Genomic DNA, 19206 nt, shown 5'->3' with positions numbered 1-19206 from the left:
TAGTGTGGTAAAGTTATTATTATTATTGTTATTGGTGTGAATGTAAAGGGGGGGCTGTTAAGGGGTTAATAAATAAGTACATGAATTATAAGAGTATCGTTCTTCCTGTGTAGGAGATCTTGATCATTCCCTAGACTGACCTTGTTGTGTAACCAAGTAGTCAGCACTACTTCTAGTTTCCATGAGGGCCGGGCCTTACTGATCTCCCCAAATAGATACATCTTTATTCTGACCGACCTTACCCCTGAATAGCACTAGTTTTTCCCATAGCCAGCCCACCATTTTTTATAACACGAGGGCAGACTGTGAAACTCTTATAACAGCATCAATCTCATGAAGCTATATAGCACAGTCTGTCACAGAATATTAAGAATTTTCTAGATATCATCCAGGATGCCAATACAAGAGCAATAAGACTAAAGACGTCAAAGATTCACCGAGTATTTTATTAAAGGACATACAACTTGAAGAAACAGTGGGAAAACCAAATTTTCAATAAAAAAAATCAGATTATTCTATGAGGAGAGGTTTGACTTTCAGTGTAGCACTGTAGTTTTGATAGTAAGATAGTATTAGTCACACAGTTATTCATGTGTGATTAATACAGAGCCTAGTCAGGAAAGTATACAATTTTGTTTTAAATTGTAATGGCTGGAATATAACCATGGAACACCTTGCCTGGAAGGAAAAACCAAGCTCAATGAACAGTCTGAGATACAAGGAATGCATAAGCATCCTGGGCCCAATTTCCCAAAGACATACTTGGTCTCTGGACATTAGCATGATAAACATCATGATAAAAGTTTTGTTTCACCTGTACTTTTAGCAGTTTTACTTTTGTTTTGATCATAGATCTCCCAAATTCCCTTTGCCTCTCTGAGAACACTAGATTCTAGTGCTGAACTCTGGCAATCGTGGGAATTCTGTGGATGTCTCTGAAACCAGAGCCAATGTATCAAGAAGCTGCTGAAAACTAGACACAAAAGTTGTGGGTTAAAACTGCCTTAACTCTAGGTATTACTAAACTTAAATTACGTAGTCTAACAATGTGGTTGTCTCTTACATGAATTTTTAAGTGTCTTACTAAATTGACTTAAATGTCCATTACAATTTCCACGCAATAAGGGTATGGTTTCTGTCCTTCATGAACCATCATGTGCCTTATTTTGTGTGCTTTCTGGGAAAAACCTTTTAAACAAACTGAACATTTATATGGCTTCTCTCCTGTATGAATCCTCACATGCTTTTTTACATCTGATTTACATGAAAAGCCTTTTAGACATACTGAACAATGATATGGTTTCTCTCCTGTATGAATCCTCACATGCTTTGTCAGATCTGATCTACATGAAAAGTCTTTTAGACACGCTGAACAATTATATGGTTTCTCTCCTGTATGAACCCTCATGTGCTTTACTAAGTATGAGTTACATGAAAATTCTTTTACACACACTGAACATTGATATGGCTTCTCTCCAGTATGAATCCTCATGTACATTATTAGACTTGATTTCCGCGCCAAATCTTTCTGACACACTGAACATTGAAATGGTTTCTCTCCTGTATGAATCTTCATGTGAAACATTAGATTTGATTTACTTTTAAACCATCTTAAACATTCTGAACACTGCTGACATGATTTCTCTCCTGTATGAACACTCATGTGGTCTATTATATCCCATTTTTGTGTAAAGTCTTTAAGGCATTCTGAACATTGATATGGTTTCTCTCCTGTATGAATCCTCATATGGTTTATTAGATCTGATTTATCTGAAAAGTCTTTTAGACATTCTGAACACTGAAACGGTCTCTCTCTTGTATGAATCCTCATGTGTTCTATTATATCCAACTTTTTAGTAAAGTCTTTTAGGCATTCTAAGCATTGATATAGTTTCTCTTCTGTATGAATCCTCATGTGCTCTATTATGTCCCATTTTTGTGTAAAGTCTTTTAGGCATTCTGAACACTGATATGGTTTCTCCTTTGAGTGAGTGCTCATAGTTAACTTATTATACCTGAAAGGGGTTTCAGATCAACGTTAAAATGGATTCACAGCTTTGAATTGTCATGTGCTATTATATGAGATTTCTAGATACTTATAGTGTTTTGTACATTCAATGCTGAAGAGTTTTCTTTTGAATAAATTCCCTTTCAATTTACTTGAATGTATTGATAGGAAAAGTCATGTTAATCCAGTTACCTGAAGTATTTCCTACACTTAAACATCCTATATTTTATGTCTTGTAGTCACTGACAACTGCTTTTTCTATTCTGAATAAATTCCTGTCAGACAAAAGTTTTAAATTATATGCAATGTGGCTTTTCACCTGCACAATTTTTTTATGTTACTAAAGCAAATTAAAAAACAAAAATTAACATTTGGACCACTGAACATGCAATATTGTTTCTATGTAGCTGCCAACATAGAGCAGATTAGTTATGAAAAGGTATTACCTATACTGCTAATGCTTGGCTTTGAAGGTCAATAAGCTACTGGAAAACAAACATTCTCTTTGATACAAATATCAAGCAAATGGAATAGCTGTAAGGATATAAAAGTGAATTAAACTTTAACACTGTAAAATTTGACAATATGTAAACTTTGATAATATATATGCCAGTGGTGTTAGTGAATCATAAACCACAAAGAAAATATTGAGTTATTGTATACTATCAAATAACATTGAAGACTTTCAAAGAATTTATGTATATATAAATATATATTTTTATTTTACATTTGCTACACTGGGGGGATGTCTAGTATCAAATACAATACAGTCACAGCACATGCACTCTAATTGTTTTCATACAAAAGTGCATTTGATAAGTAACATCATGAATACTTTTTTTTAATACAACTCATTGTATTAACCTTCTTGTAAATTAATAAGCAAGTTCTGAAGCTTTAAAAAATGATATTTTATATTACCCCCTCTGATTTTCATTAGAATATTATATTTTCAAAATGATGTAGTCATTAAGTTTTCCAATATAATTTTTAGAAAACCCTTTCACCACTACCATTTTATTTCCAATGTGAAATATTTTTGTGATATTTTGGAGTGGAACATTTTTATATTATTTTGTGAAACTAAGTACTGAGAATATACTTATACTGCACTGTAAAATTAATTAATTTACATAACAATGAAATGTTGTCTCGTAAAATTAAATTATTAATAACAATTTTAGCCCTTATATACAATAATACATGCACAGTTCTTCAGACGTGTGTTACCGAGAGATGTTCGTAATACATGTGTAGTGCTCAAGATACAAAGTGTTGCCACTGTATATGTATTATTTCTGACACAGTGAATTGCTTCATGACACTGCAGACACTTTCCTGTATTCAGTATTTCTGGCACTAAGGTGCTTCATGACACTGCTGATATTATCATGTAAGCTGTATTTCTGACTCTACATGAGCTATAATGACACTGGGTTTCGTCACTTCAGATGTAATTCTTCTGGTGACGGAAGAAACTGTAATTAAAAAAAAATGAATGAGAGATCATCAGGGCATGAAGAAAACTGATACAAATATCTGACATTTGGTAAAAATTCTCAAAACAGGATAAATTTTTGAATCGTGGAATCTTAGTCTACGAATTTAATCCATTCCTGGAGACTGTTCGTACTCCGAAAATTCGTACACCAAAACAGATTTTCTACTAAATAATACAGTGGAACCTAGGTTGACGAATGCTCCTCTTTACAAATTTTTCAGTATACGAGGTCAATTTCCTCTTAAAATTTGACTTTGTATTCGAGGTTTGGCTTGATTGTCGAGTTTGTTGATACATGTATGGGTCAATGAGCACGTGATTCTGCTGGGCGCAGGGCAAAGTGCGCTCAGTTTACCAGTGTATTTTCCGCCTAGTGACAACCACGTTTGAATTCTTTGTCAAGAATTTCCCCTATTTTTTGTTTCTGAACATAAAAGTTCTTATTATATATCACACCATTGGTTCTAAGAAAGTGGTAAAGTTCAACCCAAGAAAATTGTTGTGAGGATGACAACAGAGTAAAAACACATGATCATTCATAGTGAATGAATGTGATCTCTCACTACAGACAACCTACTTGATACTTGCTTGATGGGGTTCTGGGGTTCAAGCTTCTACTCCCCAAGCCCGGTCCAAGGCCAGGCTTGACTTGTGGGAGCTTGGTCCACCAGGCTGTTGTTTGGAGCGGTCTGCAGCCCCACATATCCACCACAGCCCAGTTGGTCCGGCACTCCGTGAGGAAGACTATCTAGTTTTCTCTTGAAGATGTCCATGGTTGTTCTGGCAATATTTCTTTCTTACCAATATTATCTTTCAATATCTTATCTTTCTAGACAAGTGTTAAAAATTAGGGATAAACAAGTGTATTTAGACAGATTCTTATTAAGACAAGCAGGGATTAACCAACTCCCTGGTTGTGGCAGGGAGTCACAACCGGGTTCTAGTGGTATACCGGCAAAACATACAGTAGTAGAGAGAGTACCCTAGAAATGTCATCACTGCCTGATGTTATAATGGAACGGGACTGCCCTTCTAAACACACCTCTCCTCTCCCCCTCCCCTCCCCTCCACACCATCTTCCATATGCCAAAGAGTCTTCAATAAAGGTAAGGTACCTATGAGTAGTATTCTGTATAAAATGTATTTTTAAGTTAATATTTTGGGTGTGTGGAATGGTTTAATTCAATTTACATTATTCTTAACCACTGCACTGCTCTGCCTTAACCCTTAAACTGCGCATGGCGTATATATATGCCATGAGTAACATGTCCCACCGTGCGCATGGTGTATATATACGCCAAAGGGTGCCAGGCACGATTCAAATGTCCCGCAGTGTAAAGGGGTCACCCATACCGTAGCCAGGGGCGATTGTAAACAGATGCCATCTTGGAAAAAAATCTAAAGCAGGCCTCCTTTGTTTCCCAGGCCTTAATTAGTGGCCAGACACCATGGCGAGCGCATCACGACCCAGCGTGCGACCTCGCTCAGCGCACCGCGCTGCGCAGTCTTTGACCAAAGACAAAATTGCCAATGAATTGTTCAAGGACGTTGACGAATCTGATAGTGACGACTCTGATATAGATGAGGACTATACACAGCCTGAAGAAATAGAAACAACGGATAATGAGGGTGAACATGTTGGTGCCACGAGGGTGAGGATGCCACAAGAGTTACCCGCTAATACTCAACACCACTCAACACCACCTCGCGCCCAAGCACGTCATTCATATGTTCCATTGCACGTTTATGATATGATCGACGAGTCTGAAACAGGTGAATCTTTCTCAGGTTTTAGTGATGAAGAATCGGAGAATAGTTTTACCCCGGCTGCTAGTGCCAGTACAAGTTTCGCCGCATCAGCTACCCGCCCAGCCAAGCGCCGCCGCATGAAACAATATGGCGACAATGAGGAGCAAATTCCCTCATGTTCCAAATTTTTTCCCTCATCTACCCTTCCTGCCCCCTACTGTTGCAATGCCTGCATCAGCTCCTGGTCCCCGGATTCCTCGCCGTGGTGCAGCTAATGGCTCTCGGAAGGCAGCAGGTTAGTTTGTGTGGAGTGATGGGGAAGATTTTGTTCCACAAATTCCCGACTTTGACAAGAGAGATGTGGGAATTACAGATCTTTTCCCTGATACTGGTGACGAAATGAGTGAAATGGACTTCTTTACTGCATATATCGATGAGCCGCTCATGAAACGAACAGACTTGCGGCCGATCTCATTGAAGGTGAGGAAGTATCAGAATTTTCATGACTACAGCGTTGGAAAGAGACAACTGTTGGTGAACTGAGTGTGTTTTTCACAATTTGCATGTTGATGAAACATCGTGTGAAACACGTAATATCAGAATATTGGAGCAAAGACAATGCTGTTCCAACATTGTTTGGGAAATATGTCCCGAGACAGATTTCTATTGATCCTACGGTGCCTTCATTTTGCAAATAATGCAGACGAGAGACAGGATGATAGGCTTTGGAGACTGAGGCACGTGCTAAATGACCTGATTGGAAAGTTTCGAGATTACTACGTACCAGCTCAGAAGCTGGTTATTGATGAATCCCTTGTGCTTTTCAAAGGACGTGCTGCCTTCAAGCAGTATATTCCCTCAAAATGTCACCGATTTGGACTGAAATTCTTTGTGCTCTGTGACTGTGAATCAGGAATGGTGTTACACATGATACTGTATTCCGCCACAAATGTAGATATTCCTACTAATGACGAACATGGCTTCTCAGGTAGTGTGGTGAAGGCACTGCTTGCACCATATCTGAACAGGGGCTACATATTGTACACACAACTATTATACCAGTCCCTTGGTAACGAAATTCTTGCTTGATAATAAGACTGGAGTGTGTGGCACAGTAAAGCCAAAACGAAAGGAAATGCCTGTGTTTGACACTGCTAAGCAAAGCTTTCAGTGCGGTGGAAAGACAGACGTGAAGTGAACATGTCGACCACCATTCACCCTGGTACAATGGTGGACAGTGGCAAGGTGAACAGAAGAACAAAGCAAATAATATATAAGCCAGATTATGTGATGGACTACAACATCAACATGCGTTTAGTTGATAAATGTGACATGATGGTGGGTGCTGTAGTATAAGGAAAACAGTGAAGTGGACAAAGAAAATGATTTTCCACGTTATTGACGTAACAATGCTGAACAGTTACAACATGTATCTTGTGAAAACAGGTAGAAAACCATATTTCCGTTTGTTTAGTTTTCAAGTTGTGAAACAGTTACTAGGTAAATTTGGCAAGACACACCTGGCATACAAAGACCCATTCGAGTCCCAATATTGAACCATGCTCGTGCACCCAGGCTCGCTTACAGGGAGGCCTTTCTGATACACCAAATCAAGAAATTACCACCAACTGGATCTCGTGCAGCAGGCCAGCGTCGGTGTGTTGTGTGTTCCAGTACCAAATTGAGGCCACAGAAACGAAAATTGGCGTTAACATGGTGCGAAGCGTGTGCCGTCCCTCTGTGCCATATCGACTGTTTCGTACAGTATCACAGTCTCCAGGACTACTAAATGTGTAATTCTTTTGTAAATAAATGTACATAAAGTTAATTTTAGTATTAATTTCAGTCCGACACACCTCTGTGTTAGGTGTTTTTCAGGACTGTAGTCTAAATTGTCATCTATGGGTCCATCATACAATATGTCCCGTATTTGGTCCTCTGAGAGTTGTTTTGCTGGACCGCGGCTGACCGTACACCAGGGGCTCATAGACGATGCATCAGACATGGTTGCTTTCTTGAAACTGTGGGTCTCCACGGCCCTGGGGCATGCTGAAATTTTTTTCCCAAATGGCGGACGATCACCGGAGGCCTCAGGCATCCATTTCGTACCCGAGTCACCACGAGCCAGTTTTGAATCGTATGCTATACCTATGAGATCCCTGAGGCAAGTTACGCACCACCTGTCGAGAACCTCAAGGCGAGTTGTGCAGTGCAGTGGTTATGGGAAAATTTGTTTAAGTTTTCAAATTTTCGGTGTACGAACCGTCTCTTGGAACGGAATAAATTCGTAAACGAAGGTGCCACTGTAATGTAAATTTAATTAATCTATTCCACATACACCCAAAAATATTAACACTCTTGCACGCGGATGACATCAAATACTGTAACTTCACTCATTTTTCTCCTGATTCATCTCGGGTGACGAGGTCTGGCATCACTCATTGAAATATTTGTTAAAAATTTAAATTTTATCCGATCAATCTGGGAGTGGTTTTAAAATGAGCACCTTCAGACTGCGCACATTTTGATACCAAAATGAAAGACGTAACATGAAAATTCATATCAGAACACTGGAAAGATATAAATAATTTTGTGGTGATGAGCATCAAAAAGTGTCCAAAAAGTTAAAATATTTATTAAAATTCTATTTATTGTTCTATTATTATGGGACTAGTTTTAAAACACGTGCCTTTTTATTGCGAACAATTTGATACCAAACTGAAGAACGTAGCACGAAAATTTATGTTATCAAACTGAACAAGTATATACATTAGTTTGCAGGTGTGCCAATTGGTGCTCGTTCACGAGTAACTTGGTCGACTTTAGGCTCTGCTGTGGGAATCACTCCGGGCTTTTAGACCTTATATGCATATATCACTATAGAGAATTCTATTGCGAACACAATGATACCAAAATGAACGATGTAGCACGAGAAATAAGGCGAGAAAACTGGAACGAGTATACAGTATCCACTCAATTTAACGGCCTTTATGGGGCTGTACCCTGGTCGTTATTTCCGGAGCTCCGTTATTTTAGAAGATAAGTCGAGTCGGGTAATTTTCCAAGTAACATTCAGGTAGGATATATTTTATACTGTATAACTAAAATTAAGCAAAGTTCATTGTGTAATTGCGTTCCAATTTAGTGCCACGCCAACGATTAAGCCAACTGGTGGCTGCTGCATGGATGATGTGTGAACACGGTCTGATCAAGTCCAGATGGGTGGAAAAAAATGGATTCATTCCTTTGTATTGCAAAATATTTCATGTATCAATCAGTGATTGTTAATATTTTCTCAATAAAATTTTAGAGATGTGTTTTGTTTTACCCTGAACAGTGCAGGTAATGTATTTTTAATGTTATGACACAGGCTGTGGCGGCCAAGCCATAACAATGGTGATCGAGCCTTGCCAACGAGAGCTAGCCAAGACAAAATATTTTGAGCTCACCTTTTCTCTGCTAATGATAGAATATACATTTGCAGAGATTAATATGTAGCTTTTGTTGAAAAAAAATATTAATATGTTGAAATACTATAATAAAATTGGTAAATTGACTTACTTTTAATGAAGCTGAAGATTACGAAGCTGTTAAGATTACGCTTACCTTTACAGCGCTTGTTTTATATTGTTCAGTACTGATTACAGGGTACATACAGTATGTACACTTATTTTCAGGCATTCACTTCACACAACAGCTAGCCTTACTACTAATTCACATGAGTTCTAATTCTAATTCACAATTGAAAATTATTTCTACTGTATATATAGACTGTACAGTATCTTTTTGTCAAGGCTTAAATAATCATTAACACTTACAATACTGTACTCTATCAACACTTCTTACACTAATTTATATGCCTTTCATCATATGTTATATCGTTAGTGGAGGCTACACGACTTTTGATGGGAATTCAGCATCAGCGGGTGCAACATGGCTTGCAGAGAATTCGTTCCAGGTGGAGGCTGCACAACTTATCGATGGGAATTCAGCATCAGCGGGTGCAGCATAGCTTGCAGAGCATTTGTTGCTGGCGGAGGCTGCACGACTTGTTGAATTCCCAGAGGGTACTTTCACGAATCATTGAAATCATGAATTTATCTATTTTTGTCTGAATCTAATTTTCTCTGGCTAATATTCTGAGACATTGCTCTCAGCCACGCGAGTTCACAGCAAACAATGCGGTCACATGGCCAGGCGCAGTACATTCTAGGTCCGTGGGAAAATAAATACCTATTGCCTATACTATAAAAGGTATTTAATAAGAAAACAAAGAATTTTGCTTAATAACAATTGTTTTAAAATATTTTATTAACAATAATTTAGAATTTTCTTAATAAAACTGATTCATTTTAAAAGAAAGTTAAGATTTAATATACCACTCTGGATGATCGAGGTCGGTGGCTTGGTCGCCATGTGAGGGGCTGGCGATGCCTAAACAAACCCAATACCGACCATCGGTAATATCGACCACCAGACCGGTATACGAGGCTCCAGAATCCGATCTCCCAAACCGGTCGTTATTACCGGCAGATCGGTATAAAAGAGGTCGTTAAATTGAGTGGATACTGTATACATTTTACAGATTTTGCGCGCTCATGGGTAACTTTGTCGATTTTAGTCTTTATACTTTGTTATTAGTATTGCTTATATATATTGTGGTTGTTATTGCTTATATTTGTCTTTCTATTTAGAGCATTTTATTGGGAATAATTTGATACAACAATGAACAATGTTGCACAAAAACGTCTGTCAGCAAACTGTTTGTGTTTGTCTGGTGTATTGGGTGTAGCGTGTGTGGCAATGAGTGTGCTGTAGTGGGTAAGGCTTCGATGACTTTAGGGGTCGTTGCGGGCGAGGCACGCCCGCAACTTGTCTAATTTATATGCATATGTCTGTGTAGGAAATTTTATTGCGATCACAGTGATACAAAAAAGAACGATGTCGAACAAGTTTGGACTTGATAAACCTGAAAAAGAGTAGCAAAATGTTCGCGCTGGTTGGCGTGAACGGCTAAAATGACTTAGTTTTTTATTTGGTGCCGGCATCACGTTACCCTTGGTGACATGTTATACATATGTTCCTCTAGAACATTTCATTGGCAACACATCGATACCAAAATAAAACTCGTACATCAAAAATGAAGGTCAGAAACATGAAAAAAGAGTATAAACTTTTCAGTAGTTGTGTAGCCGATGTGCAGTTGGGCGTGCGGTAACGGGTAACACTTGGGCAACTTCCCACGGTCTTGCGGGTGGGATGCGTCGGGCGCGTGAAAGTGTTAACTTAAAAATACATTTTAAACAAAACACAATTCATATGTTTCACTATACATTACCTTTATTGAGGACTCTTGTTGGCGCATGGAAGATAGTGAGGAGGGGGAAGGAGAGGCGTTAGTGTTTGGAAGGAGAGTCTCCTTCCATTATAATATCAGGCAGTGATTTCATTTCTGGGGTGCTCTCTCTCCTACGTTTTGTAGGCATACCACTAGAACATGGTTGTGGCTCACAGTTTGCCTGTCTTACTAAGAATCTTTCTATAGACACGTTTTTTCCCTACCATCATACTGTACCTACAACCCACATACTGTACCATCTTCATGTTTACGAATTATTTCTTGTTTTTCCTGTATCATCCTACCAACTATTTTCTAGGGTTAACCTTTACCACTGACTTTCTTGGGACACATGGCATGATATATAATAAAAAAATTTATGTTCAGAAACCAAAAAAGCTGAAAACTGTGCAATTCTTCACAGAGAATTCAAGCGCTGTCGTCACTAGGTGGGATATACTGTACTGGTAAACTGAGCATGCCGTGTCCCATGCCCAGCAGAACCCATGCACCTCACCCATACAAGAATCAACAAACGACTTGTGCGCCAAGGCAAACTTCGTACATTGAGTAAAATTTTATGTTGAAATTTACTTCATACTCCAAACTATCGATACTCTGAGGCATTCAGACCATGGTTTCACTGTATAAACTTTCCAAAAAAAGTGTATACACACATTAACTGCTAATTGCTCAATTAATGATTCTTTCTGTTTGAATTTAAACAATTCAAATTAATAAGGCAGCCAGACTAAGCTTCAAACAAAGAAAATTCTTCATAAAATGCAGTCCGTCCTCCAAAAATGGGGAGGTAAATGCAACAGCCCCATAAGTGCAATTATATACTATGTATGGATGTCAGGAATTGTACTTATTTACACTTAGTATTAAATCGTACTGTCAAGTATATTGTGAATATTTGAGTTTACCTGAAAAGCTGAATAGAAAACCACGACCTCACCTAACCGTCTTAGTTTTTGAAGATAAGCATTTTATTGCTTCTTAATTCAATTACTACTTAACCTATAGCTATACAGTGGGGCCTCGACTTACGATGCTAATCCGTTCCCAGAGACGGATCGTAAGTCGAAGCGATTTTTCCCATAAGAAATAAAGGAATTTGAATTAATCCGTTCCCCACCCTCCAAAATATTAACATACAAATACATTTTATACTGAATACAATGTTTTTTTCTATCTACAATACAGTATCTAAGTTTATCTTATCTTTATGGAGGGCTCTTGATGGCATATGGAAGATGGTGATGAGGGGGGAGGAGGAGAGTTGTTACTGTTTGGAAGGGGAGTCCCCTTCCATTATCACAACAGGCTGTTTTCTCTGGGGTACTCTCTCTCTCTCTCTCTCCTACGTTTTGCCTGAATACCACTAGGACCTGGTTGTGGTTCAGTGCTTGTTTGTCTCACTACAAATTTGTCAAGAGACATTTGTTTTTCCCTTCGTTTTAACATTTGTTTGTAATGATGCAACACTTTAGCACCCATAATGTCCTTTTTCTTAGCCAATATGGTGGATATCGTTGACTGAGATTTGTTGTACTGCCTAGCCAGTTCAACAACCCGCACACCATCTTCATATTTACGAATGATCTCTTGTTTCTGCTCTATGGTCATCCTTACATTGGATCTCATATGTTGAGCCTAACCACTGACTTTCCTGGGACTCATGGCGTGATATATAATAATTACTTTAATGTTCAAAATGCAAAAAAACACCACAAAAACAAAATTTCTTAAAGGCGCGATCATCACTAAGCAGGCAGCTGTAGTAAACTGAGGCAGGTCGGCCGCGTGACCGGGAACCACGCGCTTGGCCGACCCGAACGTATACCAACAAATATCGTAAGTCGACGACACCATCGGATGTTGGGTCGCATTTTTCGATGAAATTTACATCGTAACTCGAAATTATCGTAAGTAGGGGCAATCGTAAGTCAAGGTGCCACTGTATTTATATTACAGTTTTATAAAACAAATAAAACACAACTAAAATATTTCAATAAATTGTAAAGTAACTCAGGATATTTTCAAATTTTGTATAAAATCTCTATTGTTTAACCCTCAAACCGCTATGGGTCCAAATGGCTTCAACACCCACAGGCGCAACAACAACAAAAAAATCCAAAAAATTCTTTCGTCTTATAAGTATTCATTTTTGTTCCCTGATCATGGAAAAAATAACAAAAATATAGTAGGTGGCATATTTTAGCCGCAATAGGGAAGGGAAGTCTGGCAAAAAAGGGGCGTTGACAGAGCCTTCACCAGACGAGGTCTACTCTGCCTGAGCTGTCAGGCGGCAGTTGCCACAAATATATTATTACCTAATTATTTCAATGTCTCCGATTGATTTTTTCTTAGTTTTTTTGCATTAATATTATTCAATACAGTGAATTGTGATATATTTATACAGTATAATAAAATGTATGAACCATCGCTGTACTCAAAATTATGGTGTGCATATTAGTGATTCAATTATTATATTCATAAAACAATAAACCAATAGTTTTGCTGTTATTATACTATATACACAGGTTATATATAAGTATCTGCATGTTTTGTTCATCATAACAAACCACTAAGTTGGTCTTGTGAGTCAAAATGCAACGAGGAGTGACCGCCACACACCAGCCAGCCACTCTCTGCCACTCACGCCCTCAACAACACCTCACTCACCCTCATTCTCCTCCCACAATACAGTTTTTGCATTTGGTAGCCACTTTTCAAAAGTTGAATAAAAGATTATAGAAATTTCATTTACAAAAACCTATTGTATGAATTGGAAGATGGTCTACCCCTCTCATGTATGTATATATTAACCCCAACTTTCCCCTCTGAATCATCTTGGTATGCAGTTATAAATCTTGCCAGAAAAATATTGCACTCCCTTTCCTTCCAATTGTATTTTACTCTGTATTCTCCTATCACACATTCCTCTCTCTCGAATGTCTATTGCCGCTATACGCAGACGTTATATATAAGTATTTATATGTTTTGTTCACTATAACTGTACATCTAAGCTTGTATGGTGAGTAAAGGCACAAAGACGTAGCAACTCACACAGTCAGCTGGTAGCGGCCGCCCTCAAAGCCAGACACACTAATATTTTGCCTCTAACAATACTGTTTATGGTGTTATTATGGTATATACAAACATTACAAATAAGTATCTACCTGTTTTATTCACCATACCTGTACAAATAAGCTGGTATGGTGCCCAAAGTCCATAGTGGCCACCAGTAAACAACATGATAAGTCATGCATGCAGACGACGCACCTCCCTCACCAAAATGGCGGCTCCCAACCTACTCCTATTGCTGTTATTCCACTCTATACACACTTTATATATAAGTATCTACATTTGTGTTCACCATAGCAAACCACTAAGCTGGTATGGTGAGTGCAGTCAACAAAAGGTGGCTACACACACAGTCAGAAGATGATGCCACCACCCTCCCTCCCACAGCATTTCTCCTACCCTCCATGGTTCACAGCGCTAAATATTACCACAATCCTGCTATTATCAGAATCCTGGTCAGTTTTATCACAGTCAGGGGATTTCTGTAATACTATCATCACTAAATAATAACATGAACATATATATTTTGACTTTATAGGCGATGCTGTGGTCACAAGCTGAACAGCAGTGCTCTGCGTTTATGCTGCGTGCGTCAGCCTTGGTGGCTCGCTCAATACTGACGCTCTCACACCCAGGAATGTTGGCCACGATTTTTTTTCTAGGTAGTGTCTGTCAACTATCGATCGTGGCTGCACTATAGCTGCCCCTATCCCACGTGCGACGTTTAAATTAATTTAAGGCGCTAGACACTAAAACAGTTATTAACCCTTAAATTGCCCACTGCATCATATGATGCTTTGGAGTACCGCGCAAGATTTAAACGGCCCGCGGATAAATGGGGTTCACCACACCTTCATCAGGGCTCTTGTAAACGGACGCCATTTTAAAAAAAAATCGTAGGCCAAATTCCCGGGTGTCAGGGGCATCAGTATTGAGCGAGTTACCAAGCCTGATGCACGCAGCATGAGCTCACAGCATTGCTGTTCAGCTTGTGACCACAGCATCGCCTAAAAATGCCATAATATACTTGTTCATGCTATTATGTAGCTATGATATTATTACAGATGACCCATGACTGTGATAAAACTGACCAGGGTTCTGATAATAGCAGGATTGTGGTGATATTTAGCTCTGTGCTCTATAGAGGGAGGAGTAATGCTGTGGGAGGGAGAGAGGGTAGTGGTGTTGTCTTCTGACTGTGTGTGGCCACCTTTTATTGACTGCACTCACCATATCAGCTTTGTGGTTCACTATGGTGAACACAAATGTAGATACTTATATATAACATGTGTATAGAGGGTATAAACAGCAAGAGGAGTAGGTTGGGAGCCGCCATTTTGGTGAGACCGGTGGCATCGTTTGCACAACTTATGTTGTTTACTGGTGACCACGATGGTCTTTGGGCACCATACCAGTTTACTTGAACAAGTATGGTGAATAAAAGAGGTAGATACTTATATATAATGTGTGTATATAGCGTAATAACACCACAAGCAGTATTGTTGGAGGAGAAATATTAGTGCCCCTGGCCTTGAGGGCGGCAGCCACCAGCTGTGTGAATAGCTACGTCTTTGTGCCTTTACTCACCATACAAGCTTAGATGTACAGTTATGGTGAACAAAACATGTAAATACTTATATATAACGTCTGTATATAAAAGCAAAAACAGCATTGTGGGAGGAGAATGTGGGTGAGTCAGGTGACTTGAGGGAGGGAGGAAGTAGCAGCCAGTGGCGGGCTGCCACTGCCACTCAGCATGCCAACTTAGTGGCTCGTTATGGTGAACACGAATGTAGATACTGGCATATAACGACTGTATATAGTGAATAAAAGCAAAAACAGTATGGTGGGAGGAGAATGTGGGCGAGTGAGGTGTTGAGGGAGTGAGTGGCGGTCACTCCTCGTTACTTTTTCACTTGTAATAGCAACTTAGTGGTTCGTTATGGTGAACAAAACATGCAGATACTTATATATAACCTGTGTATATTGTGTAATAACCGACAAAATATTTGTTCACTGTTTGATGAACATAATTGAATCAACAATATGCACACCATATTTTTGAGTACAGCGATGATTCACTCATTTTATTATATAAATATATCACACTACACACTATTGAATAATATTACAGAAAAAAAAACTACAAAAAATCAGAGACATTGAAATAATTAGGTAATTATCTCTTTGTGGCAACTCCGGTCTGACAGCTGGCGAGCAACAGACCGCCTGGGATGCATGGCGAGTCAGCGCCTGTTTTTTGTCAGACTTCCCCGCCCTATAGCAGGCAATATATGCCACTTACGATTTTTTTTTTCCATGATCAGTGAACACAAATTAACAAGTTTAGAAGAATTTTTTTTTTTTTCTGTATGGGCCTGTGAGTGACATGCTAAATAACCAGGCGCTATTCAAGGGTTAATGTATTGTGCGTTTTCGGTTTTGTTATGGAAATCATCTATATATGTATTGTGTGGTTTAACCCTCAAACCGCGCATATCATATATAAATGATATCAGTGACAAAACCGAAACCGCGCACATCATTTATATATGATTTCGTGTCTAGCGCTATAATTTAAACACCCCGCCTGGGATAGAGGCAACTATAGTACAGCCACGACCGATAGTTGCCAGATGCCACCTAGAAAAAAAATCCAGGCCAACATTCTTGGGTGTTACAGCGTCAGTATTGAGCAAGCCACCAAGGCTGGCGCACGCAGCTTGAGCTCACAGCACCGCTGTTCAGCTTGTGACTACAGCATCGCCTACAAATACCATAATATAAATGATACTGCTATTATTTAGCAGTGATAGTATTACTGAAGCCCCCTGACTGTGATAAAACTAACCAGGATTCTGATAATAGCAGGATTGTGGTGATATTTAGCACTGTGCTCCATGGAGGGAGGAGTAAGGCTGTGGGAGGGAGGGTTGTGGCGTCGTCTTCTGACTGTGTGTGGCCACCATTTATTGACTGCACTCACCATACCAGCTTAGTGGTTCACCATGGTGAACACAAATGTAGATACTTATATATAACGTGTGTATAGTGTGAGATAACAGCGAGAGGAGTAGGTTGGGAGCCGCCATTTTGGTGAGGGAGGAGCATCGTCTGCACGACTTGGCATGGTGTTTACTGATGGCCACTATGGTCTTTGGGCACCATACCAGCTTATTTGTTCAGGTATAGTGAATAAAACAGGTAGATACTTATATATAATGTGTGTATATAGCGTAATAACACCACAAACAATATTGTTGGATGACAAATATTAGTGCGTCTGGCCTTGAGGGCGGCCGCCGATCAGCTGACTGTGTGAGTAGCTACGTCTTATGGCCTTCACTCACCATACAAGCATAGATGTACAGTTATGGTGAACAAAACATGTAAATACGTATATATAACGTCTGTGTATAGTGAATAAATACAAAAGAGTATTGTGGAAGGTGAATGAGGGTGAGTGAGGTGGCGTTGAGGGAGGGAGTGGCAGTGAGTGGCTCGCTGGTGTTTGGCGGTCACTCCTCGTTGCTTTTTGACTCACAAGACCAACTTAGTAGTTCGTTATGGTGTACAAAACATGCAAATACTTATATATAACCTGTGTATATAGTGTAACAACAGCAAAACTATTTGTTTATTGTTTTATGAACATAATAATTGAATCACTAATATGCACACCATAATTTTGAGTACAGCGATGGTTCACACATTTTATAATATAAATATACCACAATTCACTGTATGGAATAATATTACTGCAAAAAAAACTAAGAAAAAATCAGACATTGAAATAATTAGGTAATAATATATTTGTGGCAACTGCCGTCTGACAGCTCGGGCGGAGTAGACCTCGTCTGGCGAAGGCTCTGCCAACGCCCCTTTTTTGCCACACTTCCCTACCCTATTGTGGCTAAAATATGCCACCTACGATTTTTTTGTTATTTTTTCCGTGATCAGGGAACAAAAATGAACACTTCTATAAGACGAAAGAATTTTTTGGAATTTTTTTTTTTTTTGTTGCGCCTGTGGGTGTGAATTCCATTTGGGCCCCTAGCGGTTTGAGGGTTAAGGGTTTAAAAAAATGCCTCCTGAAGACATCTCTGGTTGCAAGGAATCTCTCACTTCAACATATTTGTGTTGGTCTCAAATAGTTCGCCGAATCGGGGTTCCACTGTATATTCTCACATGTTATACAATATCCACTCGATTTAAGGACCTCTTATTTAACATTCCGCCGGTTCTAACTACAGTATTTTAGATTGTTAACAGGCGCTTTATTTACCGAGTCATTGGCTGTTAAATCCGGAATACGGTATTGAGTTTACAGAGTCCGGTACGTGTTAAACTGGAGGCCACTATTATGTTTGTTGTGACAAGCTTGCCCTCTATGGGCCAGCAGTTACATTTTCCCTTCACAGATTTCAATGGCTCTTGTTATGCAGCATCCAACCAGTGCTAGTCACAGTTACAAACAGAGGCAGCCATGGTCAAGTCACAGTCATTCAGTTACAAATCACTGTCAGGCAGACATTCATAGTGACAATCAATCATAACCAGTCAAAGGCAGTAAGGCATTCACAGGTGTGGTAACAAGCAGTCACAGTTTGTAAACAACATAAGTCTGATGTTGTTTACAGAGCACCAATGTTATGTACTCTCACAAACCCACTGTACCTTCTTGTAAATAAATAATTAATTAATTAAAGATGTCAGGCAGGGCAGTCTGCCTCAAAGGCCACCAGCTGGTAGGAAGGTAGCCGAGAATCTGCCCCATACCGTATTAATCCTGTTCCGATTGTCTAAACGCAGCTCGAGGGGTGGGAATATTTCTGGAAGGGTCTGGTGTTGGGAGGGGCAGACAGGAAGTAGCGGGGATGGGAGGGACAGGAAGTAGTGGGGATGAGGGAGCCGAGTCAATGGATCAGGTGTGACCACAGCCAGTCTGTGATAGTCTGCCTGCCACCATACCAGTCACCCACCAATCCATCTAGCCCAATCCCTGAACCCAGCCCACCCTGCCAATCAGCCACCACTCCATCCATCCACCCTGCCTGCCCTCTACCCAGCCTGCCTGCCTTCCAGCCACCTACCTACCTACCTACCCACCCAGCCAGCCCACCTACTAGTCAGTCGGCCACCAATCCATCCATCCACCTACTCCATCCTGCTCACTCATCCACCTGCTAACCCTGCCTGCCAGTCAGTCAAGTGCTCAACCATCCACTCCGTCTGCCCACCCACCCACCCTGCCAGCCATCCCTGCCTGCCTGCATGCCCACTTTTCCCACCTGTCCATCTACCACTAGTTAACCACCAATCCATCCACCCTGCCTGCTTGCCCACTAGCCAGCCAGTTCATCTACCCACCCCCACTCCAGCCTGCCAGTAACCCCATTCATCCATCCATTCACCCAGCCCACCCATTTTGCCCAACCCACCTACCAGCCAGTTAATCAGCCTGCCATCCTGCCATCCCACACATCATCCATCTTGTTGCTCTCTCAAATATAGTAT

General features: G+C 39.8%; 1 protein-coding gene across 1 annotated transcript in view; it reads right to left on the bottom strand.

The window, feature by feature from the left end:
• Positions 1-425: 425 nt before the first annotated feature.
• The window catches only part of LOC138353521 (zinc finger protein 271-like), a 55199-nt gene continuing 36418 nt past the window's right edge, over positions 426-19206 (bottom strand). The window contains exon 2 of the mRNA XM_069306510.1: positions 426-3486. Within this exon, the coding sequence (XP_069162611.1) occupies positions 1094-1999 (906 nt within the window). The 5' untranslated portion in view covers positions 2000-3486 and the 3' untranslated portion in view covers positions 426-1093. The remainder of the gene's footprint in view (positions 3487-19206) is intronic.

The sequence above is a fragment of the Procambarus clarkii genome, chromosome 58 (assembly GCF_040958095.1).
Source record: "Procambarus clarkii isolate CNS0578487 chromosome 58, FALCON_Pclarkii_2.0, whole genome shotgun sequence".
Classification (NCBI taxonomy): domain Eukaryota; kingdom Metazoa; phylum Arthropoda; class Malacostraca; order Decapoda; family Cambaridae; genus Procambarus; species Procambarus clarkii.
This window is presented reverse-complemented; position numbering and strand designations above follow the sequence as displayed.